At 43.7% G+C, this 17,092-nt stretch overlaps 1 protein-coding gene across 7 annotated transcripts in view; it reads left to right on the plus strand.

Moving 5' to 3' along the window:
* Positions 1–1,925: 1,925 nt before the first annotated feature.
* Positions 1,926–17,092, plus strand: part of C2H14orf39 (chromosome 2 C14orf39 homolog) — a 36,387-nt gene continuing 21,220 nt past the window's right edge. The window contains exons 1-8 of one of the 7 annotated variants that reach the window (XM_077323936.1): positions 1,999–2,014; positions 4,147–4,255; positions 7,279–7,335; positions 8,330–8,386; positions 10,120–10,243; positions 12,481–12,570; positions 14,204–14,379; positions 16,023–16,065. In XM_077323936.1, the coding sequence (XP_077180051.1) occupies positions 7,287–7,335; positions 8,330–8,386; positions 10,120–10,243; positions 12,481–12,570; positions 14,204–14,379; positions 16,023–16,065 (539 nt within the window). In that variant the 5' untranslated portion in view covers positions 1,999–2,014; positions 4,147–4,255; positions 7,279–7,286. Of the gene's footprint in view, positions 2,015–2,099; positions 2,161–2,524; positions 2,654–4,146; positions 4,256–7,278; positions 7,336–8,329; positions 8,387–10,119; positions 10,244–12,480; positions 12,571–14,203; positions 14,380–16,022; positions 16,066–17,092 lie in introns of those variants that run through there. The other 6 variants (XM_077323938.1, XM_077323937.1, XM_077323940.1 and 3 more) reach the window with 6 other exon arrangements.

The raw sequence follows: 17,092 nt of genomic DNA on the forward strand, positions 1-17,092 counted from the left end.
CTTTAAGCCCAACAAAGATTTATTCAAGGTGTGAGCTTTCGAGTGCAAAGCACTCTTCCTCGGACTATGAACTGACCATCACTCGAAAGCTCACGCCTTGAATAAATCTTTGTTGGTCTTAAAGGTGCCACTGCACTCTGTTTTGTTTTGTCATGCTGTTTCAGACCAACATGGCTATCCACTTGAATCTGTTCAAAGTGTAGTCAGATTCCAGTCCAATATGAGACCAATGTGATTTTCAGGGAATCAGCTTCCCACAGTCAAAGCTCCTTGATGAATGAGCTTTGAATCTCAAGTCTCTTATACCCCAAAAATCTTGTTGTGCTCTGAAGTGCTACTGGACTGGAGTTTAGCTGTCCTGCTGCAGACCAATAGGGCCACCCTCTGAAATAATGTTCAAAGTATGTGCCACATGCTGAGTGGTCATTTGAACATGGATGCAAGGATTCAATCAGAACTCTTCATGGATTGGCTTTAGGATGGGCACAGCCAGAAAAATCTCAGTTAAATTCATCCATCCATCCATCCATCCATCCGTCCATAAAAGGCTGCTCTCAAAGGCTCGTGATGGTTTACAATAAAATGGCAAAAACACAGAACCCTTAAAATTCCCAGCACATTAAGACACATTAAAAGATGGCTATTGATTGGAGTTAACTCCACCCCTGCCTAGCTAGTAGTCCAGAGCTTTTGATTTGTGCTGAGTTCTTCATGTGGTGCTGAACAACAGTTACCCCAGTGGGCAGAGACAGAGGCTTGAAGTCGGCGCAAATGAAGTCAGTGTTCTTATGGCTGGAAGGGCAGGTTCTTGTGTGCATTGGAAGATGCTCTGTTTTTGTGCTGATTTTGCTCTCCCTAGGAAACATTGCACACAGTTTATCAAACAATAAATGTGCATTTGTTTCTTCATTGTGTACCCCTGTTGTAGGCATGTAACATTTTCTATACAGTCCGATCACATTGCTTTGTATCAAGGAAAATGCAGATTATGGCCAGGGGCTATATAGATCTGGAAAAGCAGCCAAACAGGTACAGGAACCATTCAAAAGGCCAGGAAGGAATCTTGCAATGGGGTTGGTGGCAAAGTGTCTTTCGGTACTAGACAAAAGAAATGTTGTGAATCTACTGATGGAATGTGGAAGATAAGTTGTATAGGTATCATGGAGACCAAAGGTATTCTGTGGTTTCTGCTTGATGTTTCTTTGCATATCAACGCATCATATGCAAATGAAAATTTGCCATGGTTAATTTAAAGCCAGAAGAAGTTCCTTCCTTCCTTCCTTCCTTCCTTCCTTCCTTCCTTCCTTCCTTCCTTCCTTCCTTCCTTCCTTCCTTCCTTCCTTCCTTCCTTCCTTCCTTCCTTCCTTCCTTCCTTCCTTCCTTCCTTCCTTCCTTCCTTCCAGCTTAGGGAGGCATAAATTGTTCTTTTCCTTATTCTCCCCTCATAGCAACCCTTCAATGTAGGTTAATTTTAGAGTGACTTGCCCAAAATCACCCTGTGAAGCTTCATGGCTAGGTGGAAATTTGAACCCAAGTCCTAGTCTATGACACTCTAACCACAATGGCTAAAGTTATGCCTCCATTTATGGACATTTGACCCAGATCTGGATGATGACCATCGGATTGTCTCATTAAGCTTTTGCTTCTTTTCCCAGTAGCCTGGGGGGGAGGGTGATGATACCGAAACAGTAAATGAGGTATTTGATTGATAATGAAAAGAAGAGAGTATGAATAGACAGAACAAAGGGGTAGATAATGCATGAAAAGAAAGGATGAACAAACAAAAAGGTTAGAGGAGTGGAAAAAAGGATGGATGGACAGGAAGGGCAGATGAATGAAACAAAAGGAGAGACAGAAAGGAGACAAATGATGCATAGAGAAAAATCTATCAGCCGTGACTCGCACTTTAAATGCTGATCATATGATGTGTTCATAGGAAGCAGTATTTTATTTGCTGCCACTTTTAGGGATGCCGGCCTCCAGGTGGGACCCGCCAACTCCCCAAAGTCTCCAGGTATTTCCCAACAGAGTTGGCAACCCTACCCACCCCCTGGTTGGGTTTCTGTGCTTTTAACAAGTGCCTCCTGAAGAGACACCACTTTCCCCTTTCCAAGCATGCAAATACAGCGCTGGAAGTTTCCCTGTCAACTTTCTGCCTGGGTCAGTCGCTGGCCAGAAGTCCAGCTCTACCTCTCCCCTCCAGAGCGAGGGAAAGCGAGAGGGGAAGCGAGCCAGCCCTAAGGCCACCTGCGCCCCGTTGCCAAACGCAAAGGCACGGCGCTTTCCCTCAAACTCCTTCCGCCCTCCATTTTGTGAACTGCCTGTGACCCGTCCTCATAAAGGTCTTTTATTGATGGATGGTTTGATTTCTAGTACAGTAACAGTTAAAAACGGGAGTAGCCGCGGAGGGCTGTAATCTGCGGGCTGCTAAGCCCCCGCTTTCCACAGACGCCCCTCCTGAGGCGTTTCTCCGCCGCCTCCCTCGCGCCCACAAAAAGCCGTTGGGGGGAAAAAAAGGCGGGAATTCGCTGAGGCGAGGGCGGCGAAGGGACGCCTCGAGCGGGGGAGCCTGTGCAGGCGCGCGCCCAACTGCTTCCCTCGCTCTCGCCGCCTTTGCTTTGCTTTTGCAGAGGGTGAGCCAGGGAGGGATGGGGTGAGCTGCTGGTCTGCCCAGCGTGGCTGCCCCATATTTTGGAAAGAGGGCTTGTTCCCCGACTGCTTCGAACAAAGAGATCGCTGCTGTGGCAAATCTCGTTTTAAAGACTTCCCCCCCCCACCCACCCCGCACTATTTAAGATGCAATCAGTATTGCTGATTAGGAATATAACCACCGTCTGCCAACTTCACAAGAGGATATTTTTCATCAGTTTTTTTTTTTAAGAGGACACTAAAAAGAGGACATCTGGTCACCCTATCTTTTCCCATTATGATCGTCTTCCGTCTTAGAATCATAGAGTTGGAAGGGACCTCCTGGGTCATCTAGTCCAACCCCCTGCACTGTGCAGGACACTCCCCAACCGTCTCGCTCATCCACTGTCACCTGCCACCCCCCCGAACCTTCACAGAATCAGCCTCTCTGTCAGATGTTTAAAAATCTCCAAAAATGGAGAACCCACCACCTCCCGAGAAAGTTTCCACTGGGAAACCGCTCTAACTCTCAGGAACTTAGAATCATAGAGTTGGAAGGGACCTCCTGGGTCATCTAGTCCAACCCCCTGCACTGTGCAGGACACCCATAACCCTATCGCTCTGCTACAGTAACCTGCCACTCCTGGGTCCTGGGTCATATAGTCCAACCCCCTGCACTGTGCAGGACACCCATAACCCTATCGCTCCTCCACTGTAACCTGGCACTCCCTTGAACCTTCACAGAATCAGCCTCTCCGTAAGATGATCTTGATGTAGTGGTTAAGAGCAGTGGACTCTAATCTGAAGATTCAGGTTTGATCCCCCACTCCTTTGCTACATGCAGGCAGTTGCGTTTCCTTGCACTAGTTAACAGTTCTCTAGCTGTCTCCACCTCCCCTACTTCACAGGATGTCTGTTGTGGGGAGAGGAAGGGAAAACTTTGTAAACGCTTTGAAACTCTTTTAGATAGTGACAAATGGGGTATAAAAACCAACTCCTTCAGGATTCTCATATTTTGAAAAGTGAAAAAGAGGACATATTTCCCAACTGATTACTTCAAATAAATGAACCTACTTAAACAGCAATCATTGCTAACTAAGAATAATCCTAACCTTCCAACCCAAAAGATATTTTCATTTTTTTTAAGTGTCCAAAAGAAGATGGACACGCACAAAAAAGAGAGAACATGTTCACTAAAAAGAGGACATTTGATAGCCCTATTTTTTCCATTATCACCATGATCATCGTTATCACCTTTAAGATTCCTATATTTTGAAAAGTGGAAAAATTTCCTGACGACTTCAAACAAGTGATCATGATAGGAAATCTCATTTTCATGACCCTATTTCAGTTGAGATCATTCTACTAACTGGGAATAATCCTAATCTTCTGACCCCCAGAGAGGATATTTTAATCCGTTTTTTTAAGAGTTCCAAAAAAGAGGGACAACAATAAAATCTGGTGACCCTATTGATATAGAAATTTATTTTTTTCCTTGCTTTGGCTGGCAATACTCAGCAAGAACTGGCCTGCACAAAACCTAGCAATGCTGTGATGTCTCTTCTTGCAAAACTGGACCTGTCGTGATGTTGGGTACCCCTGTTCAATGCTGGACCTGTCTCCCAAGGCTAGTTACAGTTCTGTCATATATAGGTTTTGCTCTTGCAGGTCTCATGATCTCCTTTTGCTGATCATAAGGGCTCTCCCTTTTTTCACCCAATAGAACAGCTAATTGGACACAAACCATGATGTAGCAACATTGTAGATGCTAATCAGTCCAAAGTCATCAGTGTCTGAATGAATAAATACATGAATAATTTATTTTTTGCTAGCTCGCCCTTCCAATACTGCTGAGGGTGGGTAAACAACATCATAAAAACCTCATAAATAATTCAGTTAAACCATCACCAATCTAGATTCCCCTAATTAATATCCCAGACAAGGGAGTTTTAACATCAAGGAGCAGATCTCCTATCTCTCAGCAGTGAGGCCAGCAGTTACTTCAGATGAGAGATCATCTAAAACCCCTGTTATCGCCCCCCCCCGAGTTTCTTGTGAAGAATGATGGGACATAGTAAACAAATACACCTGGACATTCAGCTTGACATATTTGAAGACTTATCAAAACTTCTTTTGCAATTGAAGAATAACAGAAAGCGCATTTGGTTGCACAAAATATCAGAGCTCATTTGGGCTCCCATTCCTGGACATTTTGTATCGTATCTTGTAACCATGAGAAATGGTTAATTCAAAGTCATAATCATTCTGATTGATTCTTCTAACTTTAATCCTCTGCTTAAACATTAATGAACATCAGTATAGGATGCTTTAGGATGCTTTTGGGCTGATCCTGCGTTGAGCAGGGGGTTGGACTAGATGGCCTTTATGGCCCCTTCCAACTCTATGATTCTATCAGTATACAACCAACATCTATTAAGAGAGCCAGTTTGGTGTAGTGGTTAGGAGTGCGGACTTCTAATCTGGCATGCCAGGTTCGATTCTGCGCTCCCTCACATGCAACCAGCTGGGTGACCTTGGGCTCACCACGGCTCTGATAAAGCTGTTCTGACCAAGCAGTGATATCAGGGCTCTCTCAGCCTCACCCACCCCACAGGGTGTCTGTTGTGGGGAGAGGAATGCGAAGGCGATTATAAGCCGCTTTGAGCCTCCTTCAGATAGGGAAAAGCAGCATATAAGAACCAACTCTTTGAACTCTGGTGATGGAGAAGGCTTCTGCAGGTTCCATGGACAGCAAAAGTCACAAACAAGGAAATACTACAGTGCATAATGCGTGATATATCATTGGTAGGCTAAATCACGAAACTCTGACTCATTTACTTTGGCTGTATCATGCGCTCCAACTCAGTGGAGGAAGCAATTATGCTAGGATTGGTCAGTGGAAGAAGGAAGCCAGTCTGACAAACTTGGTGGTTGGACACAGTCAAAATGGACACTGACTAGCACATTGCATGGCTGAGGAAGGTGGTGCAGGACTGGGGATTGTGATGATAGCTGTGCCATGGGATCGCCAAGAAGCTGAATGGCTCACAACAACAACCGTTAATAATAGGTTAACCTTTTGGAAATCAGTGATACTCGCTCAGACACACTAACATTAATGGTGACCAGCCACAAAAAGGATCTAGCTATCACTACAGATAGCAGAAGTATTTTTCTTAGGCTGCATAGTTGCAAAAACACATACAAACATGATGCTAAGTTATATTAAGGAAAGCACATGAAGCTGCCTTATTCGAAGACAGGCTATTGTTCTGTCAAGGTCAGTCTTGTCAATTCTGACCTTGGTCTCCAAGTCTCAGGTAGAAATCTTTCCCATCACCTACTATCACTGCTACTATCTCCCACAACTATCATCATCTTCCACCTGTGGGTGAACACTATTTTGTTTTGTTTGGCATTCCCTTACTGACCCTCTTCTTATATATAAACCGTTCAACACCTTGCAGGCCGTAACTGGGTAGAAAGGCAGATACAAATGTTTCAGTAAATAAAATAAATAAATCCTGCTTAATGTTTTTAGGAGGACCTTTAACCCATGGGAGGCTCCACACCGGGCTGCTGGCTGCGGTTTGAGCTGGGACAGGTTGCCCTGCCTCTTCTTGTTCCTGCATGGGGGAGGGGGGGGAGAATTTGGCCCATTGCACTTTGTCCGCCCGAATTTGTTATCCTGCACGAGAGCCGAGGTGGCGAGGTTCTGCTGCATTGTGGGGCAGTGTGGGTCTTTGTGTTTGATTGTTTAAGAACGTAGTATTGCATACCAACGCAATACCACATTCTTAAAGGTAAAAATGCCTCAGACGGCTCTACTGTGCTGTGCAGCGTGGCAGAGCCACTTGGGACATTTTGTTGTCCCTTCCGGGATGCTGTACCCAGGCAAGGGTGGGGAGCAGGGCTGGATTAACATGAAAAGAGGCCCTAGGCTATTCCACTTATGTGGCCCTTTCACCTCCCATTTTTAAGTTTGTAATTTACATGAGAGATAATAAAATAATAAAATACATCATTACTGTGATATATATCAATATATTAAATGAAACATGTTGTGATCGGTACTAACCTTAATAAAAAATGTGGAATATAGGCCCCTCTTGATCTTGAGGCCCTAGGCTGAAGCTTAGTTAGTTTATAGGAAAATCTGGCCCTGGTGGGGAGGAGCTGGGCCAGGACGGCCTGAATCTTCCCTTCCAGATGGCCCTGAGCCAATGTAGGCCCTGTTGATGCCCAGGGCAAAACCCCTGCATTCTTCAGGCTTCCCCCCCCCCCAATATACAGGTGTTTCACAACCCAGAGCTGGCAACTCTGTCTGCCATTGAACCATATCCCTTCCCCTAACACTATTTAATTAACACTTTTAAATAAATCCTATATATAGTGTGACAGGAAGTCATGAACGGCCATTTGAAAGTGGCAATTTGATACATTGTAGTTGATTGTTAGCTGGTTTTAGATAAAAAATAAATGATATAGCCTCAAATTTCTTTCTGTTGCATGAACAAACGTTTCATGGGCATGCTTATGGAGACACAGCACTGGTACCTGAGTTAATAACGCCTATATTGCTAGCTTTAGAAGGAGGAGGCGAAGCAGTGCAGTGGGTTTAATTTTCCATTTTCTTTTTTTTTAATGTAGGTTACAGAATGAATGACGATGTTTTAAGCTCCTTGGATAAACTGCTGCTACAGTTTGGTATGTCATGATGGATTATACTGAGGCCCGCCTCTGAACTTTGAAATCAAGAAATACAGTCACCAGTTCCCCAGCTTCAGAAATCTAAATCTTCTCATTATAGGAATTAATTATTGCTTGTTTATCACCTAGTCCCTATATGTATGGCTTGGGCATTCTTTCCTGCTCTTGTCAGAACTTCTTTTCTACATGTTTTATGGGATCTGGAAATGGGAATGTCCAGGACTGAACTGGACACCTTCCAGGTGTATGTACTTTTGGAAGGGGACTAAATAATAAAGAAGTGGTGGTGGAAGGGGTGCTTAGCCCTTTACAGAGTTCCAAATGTATTTTTCTGTGGTAAGTAGAAGAGTTGGTTTTTATATGCCACTTTTCTCTACCAGGAGGCTCTCTTCACAACAGACAACTATAGGTGAGACTGAGATAGCCCTGAAAGTACTGCTGGGTCAGAACAATTCTATCAGTGCTCTGACAAGCCCAAGGTCACCCAGCTGGCTGCATTTGGAGGAGCGGGTAATCAAACCCAGCTTGCCAGATTAGAGGCTGCTGCTTTTAACTACTATACCAAATTGGCTCCCACCTGTTACTCTGCAGAAGAAAATTACGTGAATGTGGGAAAGGCTTCATGGACCCCTGAAATCATTCATATCTTGAGTAAGCTGTTATAATAGTTATAAGAGCCAGCATGTAGTAGTTTGAGTGCCAGACTAGGATCTGGGCAACCTAAATTCAAATTCCTAATTACCATGGAAGATTGCTGGGTCAGTTACATCCTGTTGACCTAGCCTACCACACAGGGTTGTTGTGAAGATAAGATAAGGGAAGAATGTTGTAAGCTATGTTGGGTCCAAAGGGGGAGAAAAGTAGGGTATAAATGAAGTAAAATAAAAAAAATTAAAAATGGGATTGAAATCGATACTCAAGTGACTGAACTATGTTTTAAAATACATTTTAATATATAATTTGGTAACATAATTAAATATTTCTGCTTCAGTTTTTCAAGTTGAGCAAGCATCTTACTCCAAAGAACATGTGAGACAACAGATACAAAGTAAGTAGCCGTGCACAGTACACATTTGCGTACCCAGAAGTTTATTACATTTTAATCCATGGGTATCACAGCATCAAGACAATAAAATGGCTAAAGCAGGATCAGACTATGGACACATATCTGTTCCCTATCTTTGAGTTGTTCAGTTATTGCAAGGTGAGGATCCCTGGCCCCAACTGGCCTCAACTAGGGCCAGGGCCTTTTCAGTCCTGGCCCCTACCTAGTGGAATAAGCTCCCAGACAAGCTGGGCCCTGTTGGAGCTGTCACAGATCTGCAAGGCCTGCAAGATGGAGCTCTTCCACTGGGCATTTGGTTGAGGCTAGGGCTGGCAGATCATTGGATCCCTTCCTCCACCTTCTTTTGTTTTTGATACTGATGGAACATCTCAGTTATCACATCTCTCATCCACCTGATAAAGGTAAAGGTAAAGGTATCCTCTGTGCAAGCACCGTGTCATGTCTGACCCTTGGGGTGACGCCCTCCAGCGTTTTCATAGCAGACTCAATACAGGGTGGTTTGCTAGTGCCTTCCCCAGTCATTACCGTTTACCCCCCGGAAGCTGGGTACTCATTTTACCGACCTCGGAAGGATGGAAGGCTGAGTCAACCTTGAGCTGGCTGCTGGGATCGAACTCCCAGCCTCATGGACAGAGCTTCAGACTGCATGACTGCTGCCTTACCACTCTGCGCCACAAGAGGCTCTTCATCTGCCTGATATATGGGGTCTATTTGGAGAGGTGGCTCTGTAATTGGTGCCTCTTCTGTGTGTAAGGGGAAGACGGAGTGAGATTGATCATCATTGTGGTGGCCAATACATTGAACAAAAATAAAAATAACAATAATAACCAGTTGTTGTTGCTATGTGCGAAGCCGTGTCCAACCCATCGCTGCCCCATGGACAATGATCCTCCAGGCCTTCCTGTCCTCTACCATTCCCCGGAGTCCATTTAAGTTTGCAATAATAACCAGAGCCAGGGCCTTGTTGGCCTTGGCTCCTGCCTGGTGGAACGAGCTCCCAAGTGAGATCAGGAAGGATGGAGCTCTTCCACCTGATCTGTGGTTGAGGCCAGCTAGACATATAGATATACAGCTAGATAACATCTATAACAAATCCCAGGCCTCCCTTCTGCCCCCCCTGCCCTCTTTTTCTCTCTCTGGTAGGCTATAACTAACTTCAGAAACTAGGACTGCTGTAACAGTGTTATAGAGTGGTTTTATACAACTTTTAATCTGGTTTTATTGATGAATCATTGTTTTGTTGAGTTTTATACTATATAAACTGTCCTGAGACAGGTAACTGAGAGGGGTTGTATATAAATCAGAAAATAAATAAGAGTCCCCAAACTGTTTGGACACATTTGGAATTCTGAAAGAATGGTGGGCACAACAAAATGGCTGCTACAGGAGGTGGAGCTAACCACACAATGGCTGCCACAAGAGGTGGAGCCAACGCAAGTATCAAGGAATGATATTAGACATAACTCTCATAGTATCTCTTAAATATTTCAGGCAGACATTCTGTTTAACACCTTTTAGTCTGCACAACCAATCAAATCTATAATGGCCACACTAGAGCTGTGCTCATAAAAAGCGCCTCCAGTCCCCCCTCTCCAATCTCTAAAAACACTTGGTTGGTCTCAGGAAAGGTATTGACAGGCGCCTTGTTGGGGACCCCTGGGTAATGGTGATTTTAAATTCAATATGATATAGAATAAATTATTCCTTTCTTCCAGTACATAATGCTAACATTGTTGGGGAAAAAAGCAAAATATGTTGGCTGCAAGAAGAGATCAACAAGAATGAGGAGGTGATTGTTGGCCTTCAACGCAACAATAGCAGCAAGGAGAATGGTAACGTGTATGTATTTATTAAGAACTATATCTCTTAAATTACTTAAGGCTATAGTGCAATTTATTTCAATCAAACAGTAGTTTGACATTTATGGATTTTGCTGCTGGAAAGAGAAGTTATTTTATTATAGACAGGGGATAACAATGTCTAACACATTCTGAAAGTTCAGATTGCTTTACATGCATTAACAGTAATTTTAAAACTCTGTAAGGTAATATATGTGTGTATAAAGGGCCACCAAGTTGCAGCCAATTCATGGCGACCCCAGCAAAGGACTCCCCCCTCTCTGTCTGCTTAGCCTTTGACCTGATTTCATCCAGGCAAATGAAGTTCAGTGTTGGTAAGTGTATCCTGATGCACATTGGAACAAAAAATCCCAGCTTCAAGTCTAGATTAATAGGGTCTGAACTTGCTGGGACAAAGAAGGGATAGCTCAATGAAAGTGTCACCCCAGTTTTGACAGGTACACGCAGGGATGCAAACCGCCCATCCTCCCCACCCCCCCTATAGGATGATTGCCACTTTTTTGGCCCTGGCTCCCGCCTGATGGAATAAGCTGCCAGTGAAGATCCAGGCCCTTTTGTACTGAAGGGCCTGTAAAACAGCACCCTTGGCAAAATCACTAATGCCCCCCCCCCCACCTCCACCTTGCCTGCTTCATCTGTATCCTAGGGAATAATTCAACTTGAATCTTCTTGGTCCCAGGTTCATGGGGAGTTTGTGATAGAGTGGTCTCATGTTATTTTATCAGATGTTTTTAGGTAATTTGTAAATGGTTTTTAAATAATTTTAGGAAAGTTTGTATATGGTTTTAATGATGTCAGCTGCCTTGAGACAGTTGTCAGAGAGATGTGGCTTAAAATTATGTTAATTAATTAATTAATTCAGAGGTTTAGATAATAGGGGATATGAAAGACTTCAGAACTTGCAGAGCTGCTGCTGGTCTCAGTAGATAATAATTACCTTGATGGACCAGTGGTCTAATTCTGTAAAAGGCGTCTTCATGTGTCATGTGATTGAATATTTTTGGCCATGAATAAATTCTCAGTGTAAGAAAAACTTGTTATTGTGTTGTTATACTAGTAGTTAAGCCCGCTGAACGGAGAAATGCAGCGGGTGCTAGTGGCAGGAAGGCAGGGCAGGCGGGGAGACCTGTGGAGGCGCGGACAGGCCTCCCAGCGGGCAAACCCCCTGCCGCTGATGGTGGCGTCGGGCGGTGCGGAGGTGGCCGAGAACATCGGAGGCTGCAGGAGGATGCAGGACTCTGCCCGTGTGGTAGAGGGCCACCTGAGGAGATGCTAATGCCGCTGCCTGCCATGTGCTGCCAGCAGCTCATGCTGCTGGCTGGGCGCAGTGCCGGTGGTACCTACCTCTGAGCATAGGGTGGCAGTGGCAGTGTAACATTCTTCAGCATGGGGATGGCGGGACAGGTGCCTCCTGGGTTGCGCCGTGTCCACCTGGTGGTCTGTGGCCCCGGTGTTTGGCAAGGATGGTTAGGGCTGATCCTGCGTTGAGCAGGGGGTTGGACTATATGGCCTGTATGGCCCCTTCCAACTCTATGATTCTATGATTCTGTGGCTGCCCGGCTGCAGCGCCGTGTAGTGGGAGCCGGCAGCTGTATTCCCCCACTGGCTGCACATTGCTGGGGTACTTAACAGGCTCGCTGGTGGTCTCTGTGCTCCGCCTGTGGGCTCGTCAAGTGGGACTGGCGTCTCTCACTCCCAGCCACCTCCTTGGTGGCGGCAGTTCCGTTGCTGCGGCGGCTTGTTTGCGGCGCGCGCATCAGGTCCTGCTTGCCACTGCGGGCAGAGGGATGCAGTGGCAGTGCAGCAGAGAAGTGTGAGCGACAGCAGCCTGGTACGTATTGTAGCTTAGACACCCCAGACACGCTCCACCCTAGGGGCAGTTTCCAAAATATATAGAGGAACCATGGATAAGGATGTCAGTTCTGAATTTGGCAGTGGTTACAATTTATACCCCATTCAAATGAGTGGTAAAAATATATTAGTTTTGATTGAAGATTCTCACTGCTGTCAAAGGCTCCATACCCTTCAACGTGCATCATGATGTCTTTGTGTTAATAATACTAATGGAGTGAGAAGAAAGGGTGAAAGTAAAAAAGGGAATAAATTCCACTTTCACAGAATGGAAGTCACCAATTTTTTGGATGACTTTCTCAGTCATAATGACATTTAATGTTTAACAAATAGTTGTTTAATAGAAGTTCAAATTTGTCATCCTAGTTGGAAAGTGACATACATGATTCTAAATAAACATGAAGAATATTTGCAGAAGGAACTCCAGGACTGCATGACAACGACACAAAAAGACAAGTATGCTTTCTTGCATGTCTATATATCCTTGTATTTTGTTTGTTTGTCTGTTTATCACATTTATATACCACCCTCCCCTAAGACTCAGGGCGGTTCACATGGAACATAAAAAGAACAATACTGAGATAATTAGTAACCATAGATAACAATAGAACAATAATAAACAGTGTTAACAGTAAATTCTTAACCACAACATGTAGATGGACCCATGACTGGTTGGTTTGATCATATATCATCAATGATCATTTCAGTTCCTGTTAAAGAGGTGAATTGTGTTTCACAAAGTTATGACTGCAATACTTTCCTGGAGAACTATGATGCTTTCTCATAGCAATAAATTAATAAATGACAAACGTTTTCGGTGTTCCTTTTGTTACTCCTGGGTGGGCAGAGATGTTCTCAGTGTCAGCAGAGTGCCCTCATAGAAATTTCCCCATGGTCATCATTACCTCCATGCCACTGAAGGACTTTTTCAGATCGCAGGAGACTAAACCATATGGCCCTGAGCTATATTGGGAGAGTAGTATAGAAAATGTAATAATAATAATAATAATAATAATAATAATAATAATAATAAGGGAGGAAATGATGACTACAGCTGACGGAGACAAGGAAAATAGTTCTGATATGGATGGAAGCTGCAAAAAATGGATACTTTTCTGTCCATACAACATGCAAAGGCATTTTGCAATCTCCCCCAAATTCAGGTTTGGGAAAGACTGGCAAATCAGGGAGAATATAAAGTAGGTGATTTGGGGAACACCATCATGCAACTTCTGCTGAGAAGATCTCTCACCCCAGGCTGATCTTTAACATCTGGTCCAACTCCTGGATCCCTGAGACATTAATATCTTGAAGCCGGGAGGAGGGTGGGGGAAGAGGTTTTTATCACTTCTTTATTTGGCTATGCTGTGTTTTAGTGGTGGGTCTTAATGGGGATTTTATTATGTTATTGCGACCCGCCACAAGCTGTTTGGGAGTGAAAGGATAAAAATCCCCAAACAAACAAAAAACAAACACAGTGTTGCAGAAGGGAACAGCAGATTGTCTTTGTGGAGGCATCCTTACAGTAAGGGCGGAATTGTGTTCTAATGGCACCTGTTAAGCACAAGCACCATCCCATCATGGAAAAATAATAAGAAACTACATAGAATAAAATCATAGAGTTGGAAGGAACCTCACAAGTCATAGAATCATAGAATCATAGAGTTGGAAGGGGTCATACAGGCCATCTAGTCCCCTGCTCAATGCAGGATCAGCCCAAAGCATCCTAAAGCATCCAAGAAAAGTGTGTATCCAACCTTTGCTTGAAGACTGCCAGTGAGGGGGAGCTCACCACCTCCTTAGGCAGCCTGTTCCACTGGTCAACTGGTTCAACTCCCTGCTTAATGCAGGATCAGCCTAACAAGTGACAAGTATTTGTCCAACTGCTACTTGAAGACTGCTGGAGAGGAGTCTCAGTTAGTTCCAACTATAGACCTGTGTGATTAATGAAACAACATTCCCTCCCCACCCCACAATTGTCATTTGATTTAGATGGTATTAGAAAATGGGTTAAGCTTTGAACATTAATAAACAAACAGCATCAAAGAATGATAGCATTTTCTTGGGTTTTTTGTTTGTTTTTTAAAAGAAACATGTACCAGGATTACACGAATCAGTATGAAGAGACTTTCAAACAGCACCAAGCAAAATATTTAGAAAGCACATTTGTTCAGAAACAAATGGAATTTGAAGAAATAAAAACCCGAGTTTTAAAACAATCTGAACTAGTTAAACAGAAGAAATGTGAAATAATGGATCTTCAAGGTAAAAACATGGTTTCCATAATAAAATACATAGAATCATCAATTGGTAAGCGTTTCTTTCTGTGTTCTCTCATACATAACAGTTAATGTCTTATATGCAGGAATTCCCAAAGAATCTTTTTGATGCATTTGTTTATATATATTTTTTACTCCACATCTCCTCTTTTTGTGGGTTGTATTGCTTTGTTCCTTCTTCTGTTCCCACTTCATATTTGTTTGGGTAGCCCAACATCCCCAGAGGCCATCTGCTTCTATAAAAGGCTTTTCCAATAGAAAGGCAGAAGCAGCAATCCATAGCCTTACCAATCTGCTTCCTTTTCTGTTGATCTACCCAAATTGCAGCTTGACAACAAAGCATTGGCATGACGCAGTATCTTTACAACTTTTTTGCCCAGAGGCTTAGAATCCCATGCTCTGGCAGAAAGCACCGTGGGTAAAGAACATCTACCACTTGGGTTTGATTCCTCCCAGGTATTCTTTCCCAAGGAAGAAGAGAGGTCTATGGTGTGTTCTATAATGCTAAAAAGAAGAAGAGTTGGTTCTTATATGCCACTTTTCTCTACCCAAAGGAGTCTCAAAGCGGCTTATATTCACCTTCCCTTTCCTCTCCCCACAACAGACACCCTGTGAGGGAGGGGAAGCTGAGTGAGCCCTGATATTCTTGCTCGGTCAGAACAGCTTTATCAGTCCTGTGGTGAGCCCAAGGTGACCCAGCTGGCTGCATGTGGGGCAGTGCGGAATCATACCTGGCTCGCCAGATTAGAAGTCCGCAACTCTAACTGCTACACCAAGCTGGGGGAAAATATGCTGGGGGGAAATATGCAAATAGCTATGAGAAAATCAGTCAACACCTTCGTATTAACTGTGACATCAATTTAAAGTAGCTATTGGTTTCATTTTAATAGTGGTCTAACTAGGGATGCCAACCTCCAGGTGGGGCTTGGGGATCCCCTGGAATTACAGCTCTTCTCCAGACTACAGAGATCAGTTCCCCTGGAGAAAAGGGCTGCTTTGGATAGTGCAGTCCATGGCATTGTATCCCACTGAAGTCCCTGTCCTCCCCCGGCTCCACCCCAAATGTCTTGGAGTTTCCTTATCTGCAGCCCTATTTGTATCCCCTGCCATTTGCCACAGAGGACCTGGCAACCTTAGGTCTAACTAATTCCATTACTACTTCAACATCATCACATTAAAATAAAAGAAGAGTTGGGTTTTATACCCTGCTTTTCAATAACTGAAGGAGTCTCAAAGCAGCTTACAATTGCCTTCCCTTCCTCTCCCCACAGCAGGCACCCTATGAGGTAGGTGGGGCTGAGAGAGCTCTGACAGGACTGCTGTATGAGAACAGCTCTATCAGGGCTGTGACTGGCCCAAGGTTACCCAGCTGGCTACATGTGGAAGAGCTGGGAATCAAACCTGGCTCACCAGATTAAAAGCCACTGCTCCTAACCATTGTAGCCAGCAAGGACTGGGGACACAGATAAAACAGAACAATTTTTCCATTTGTTGTTGAAGATGTGTTGTAGCACAGAGGAAGTTTTAATTTTTTCCTATCCCTTTATAAACATCTTTTTTTAATTTCAAACATGAAAGAAGAGTAAAGATCGATTAATTTGTGAATCCTTTTTTTTTTCTTTTTGGCAGAACCTGGTCCATTTCAATCGCTTTCATACTGGGCATGTCAAATGTATCCAGACAGATAAGTGTGAACCTTTAAAAAGAAAATACATGTTGAAGTTTCTATAATATTTAAATTACAGTTTTAGCTGCAACATAGTTAATTATATAGGTAGCTACAATGTCTTTCAGCTCATAAGGAATCTGCCTTAAATAATAGTCCACTGAATTGTAATTAAGAGAGAGTCTAAAGGCAAAACTCTTTATAGTTCTGGGTATGTAACTAAAAAACTAAAATAATCAAAATGAGTCCTGAAGAATGATGTGTAGGGTGGGCACAGAATCCAAAGTCAAGTTTAAAGACTTACTGCTCTGAAAGTCTGCAGTAAAATGGACGTGTGTAATGGGCCATTGTATTTCATCAGAAGTCTTCAGAATAATGATAGGGTTAGATACAAATAGGAATATATAACATAGACAAACAAAATACATGAAATTCTATTCATATTATTCATTAGTAAATTCTCACAATCTTTCAGAAACTGAGTAGAGGCTTCTCTTGTGAAATGCCATGTCAGTAAATCAAGTTTGAGCTGAAATTTGCACTCATTCATATCCAGTAGTTTAACCACTTAGCTACCCAAATCCCCCCCCCCCAATCTTAGCCTATTGATATTGAAGCACAAGGACTTAAGTCTTCTGATGCTGATTTCACACAAAGATGCTTGCGATTTAGTCTTTCTCCCCCACACCTTAAAATTCGGACTAAACAATTTATCTGATGAAAGAGCTTAGCATGCTATTACAAATCTTCCAAATTTGACTTCCAGTAATGGCACATATGTATTTGCTGGCGTATAAGACTACTTTCCCCCCCTGAAAAACATGCCTCCAAGTGGGGGGGTCATCCTATACGCCAGGTGCACTTCAGTTGGGATAGACATAGCTGCCCATAATGGCCTCCTGATGCCCGCCCGGTGCCCATAATGACCTCCCAATGCACGCCCACCTAATTCTACATACCATCCAGTATCGCACGGTATCCAGCGCAGCCGCGGCGGGCATCAGCAGCGAGACAGGGGTGCAAGCCTTTTCGG

The sequence above is a fragment of the Paroedura picta genome, chromosome 2 (assembly GCF_049243985.1).
Source record: "Paroedura picta isolate Pp20150507F chromosome 2, Ppicta_v3.0, whole genome shotgun sequence".
Taxonomy (NCBI): Eukaryota; Metazoa; Chordata; class Lepidosauria; order Squamata; family Gekkonidae; genus Paroedura; species Paroedura picta.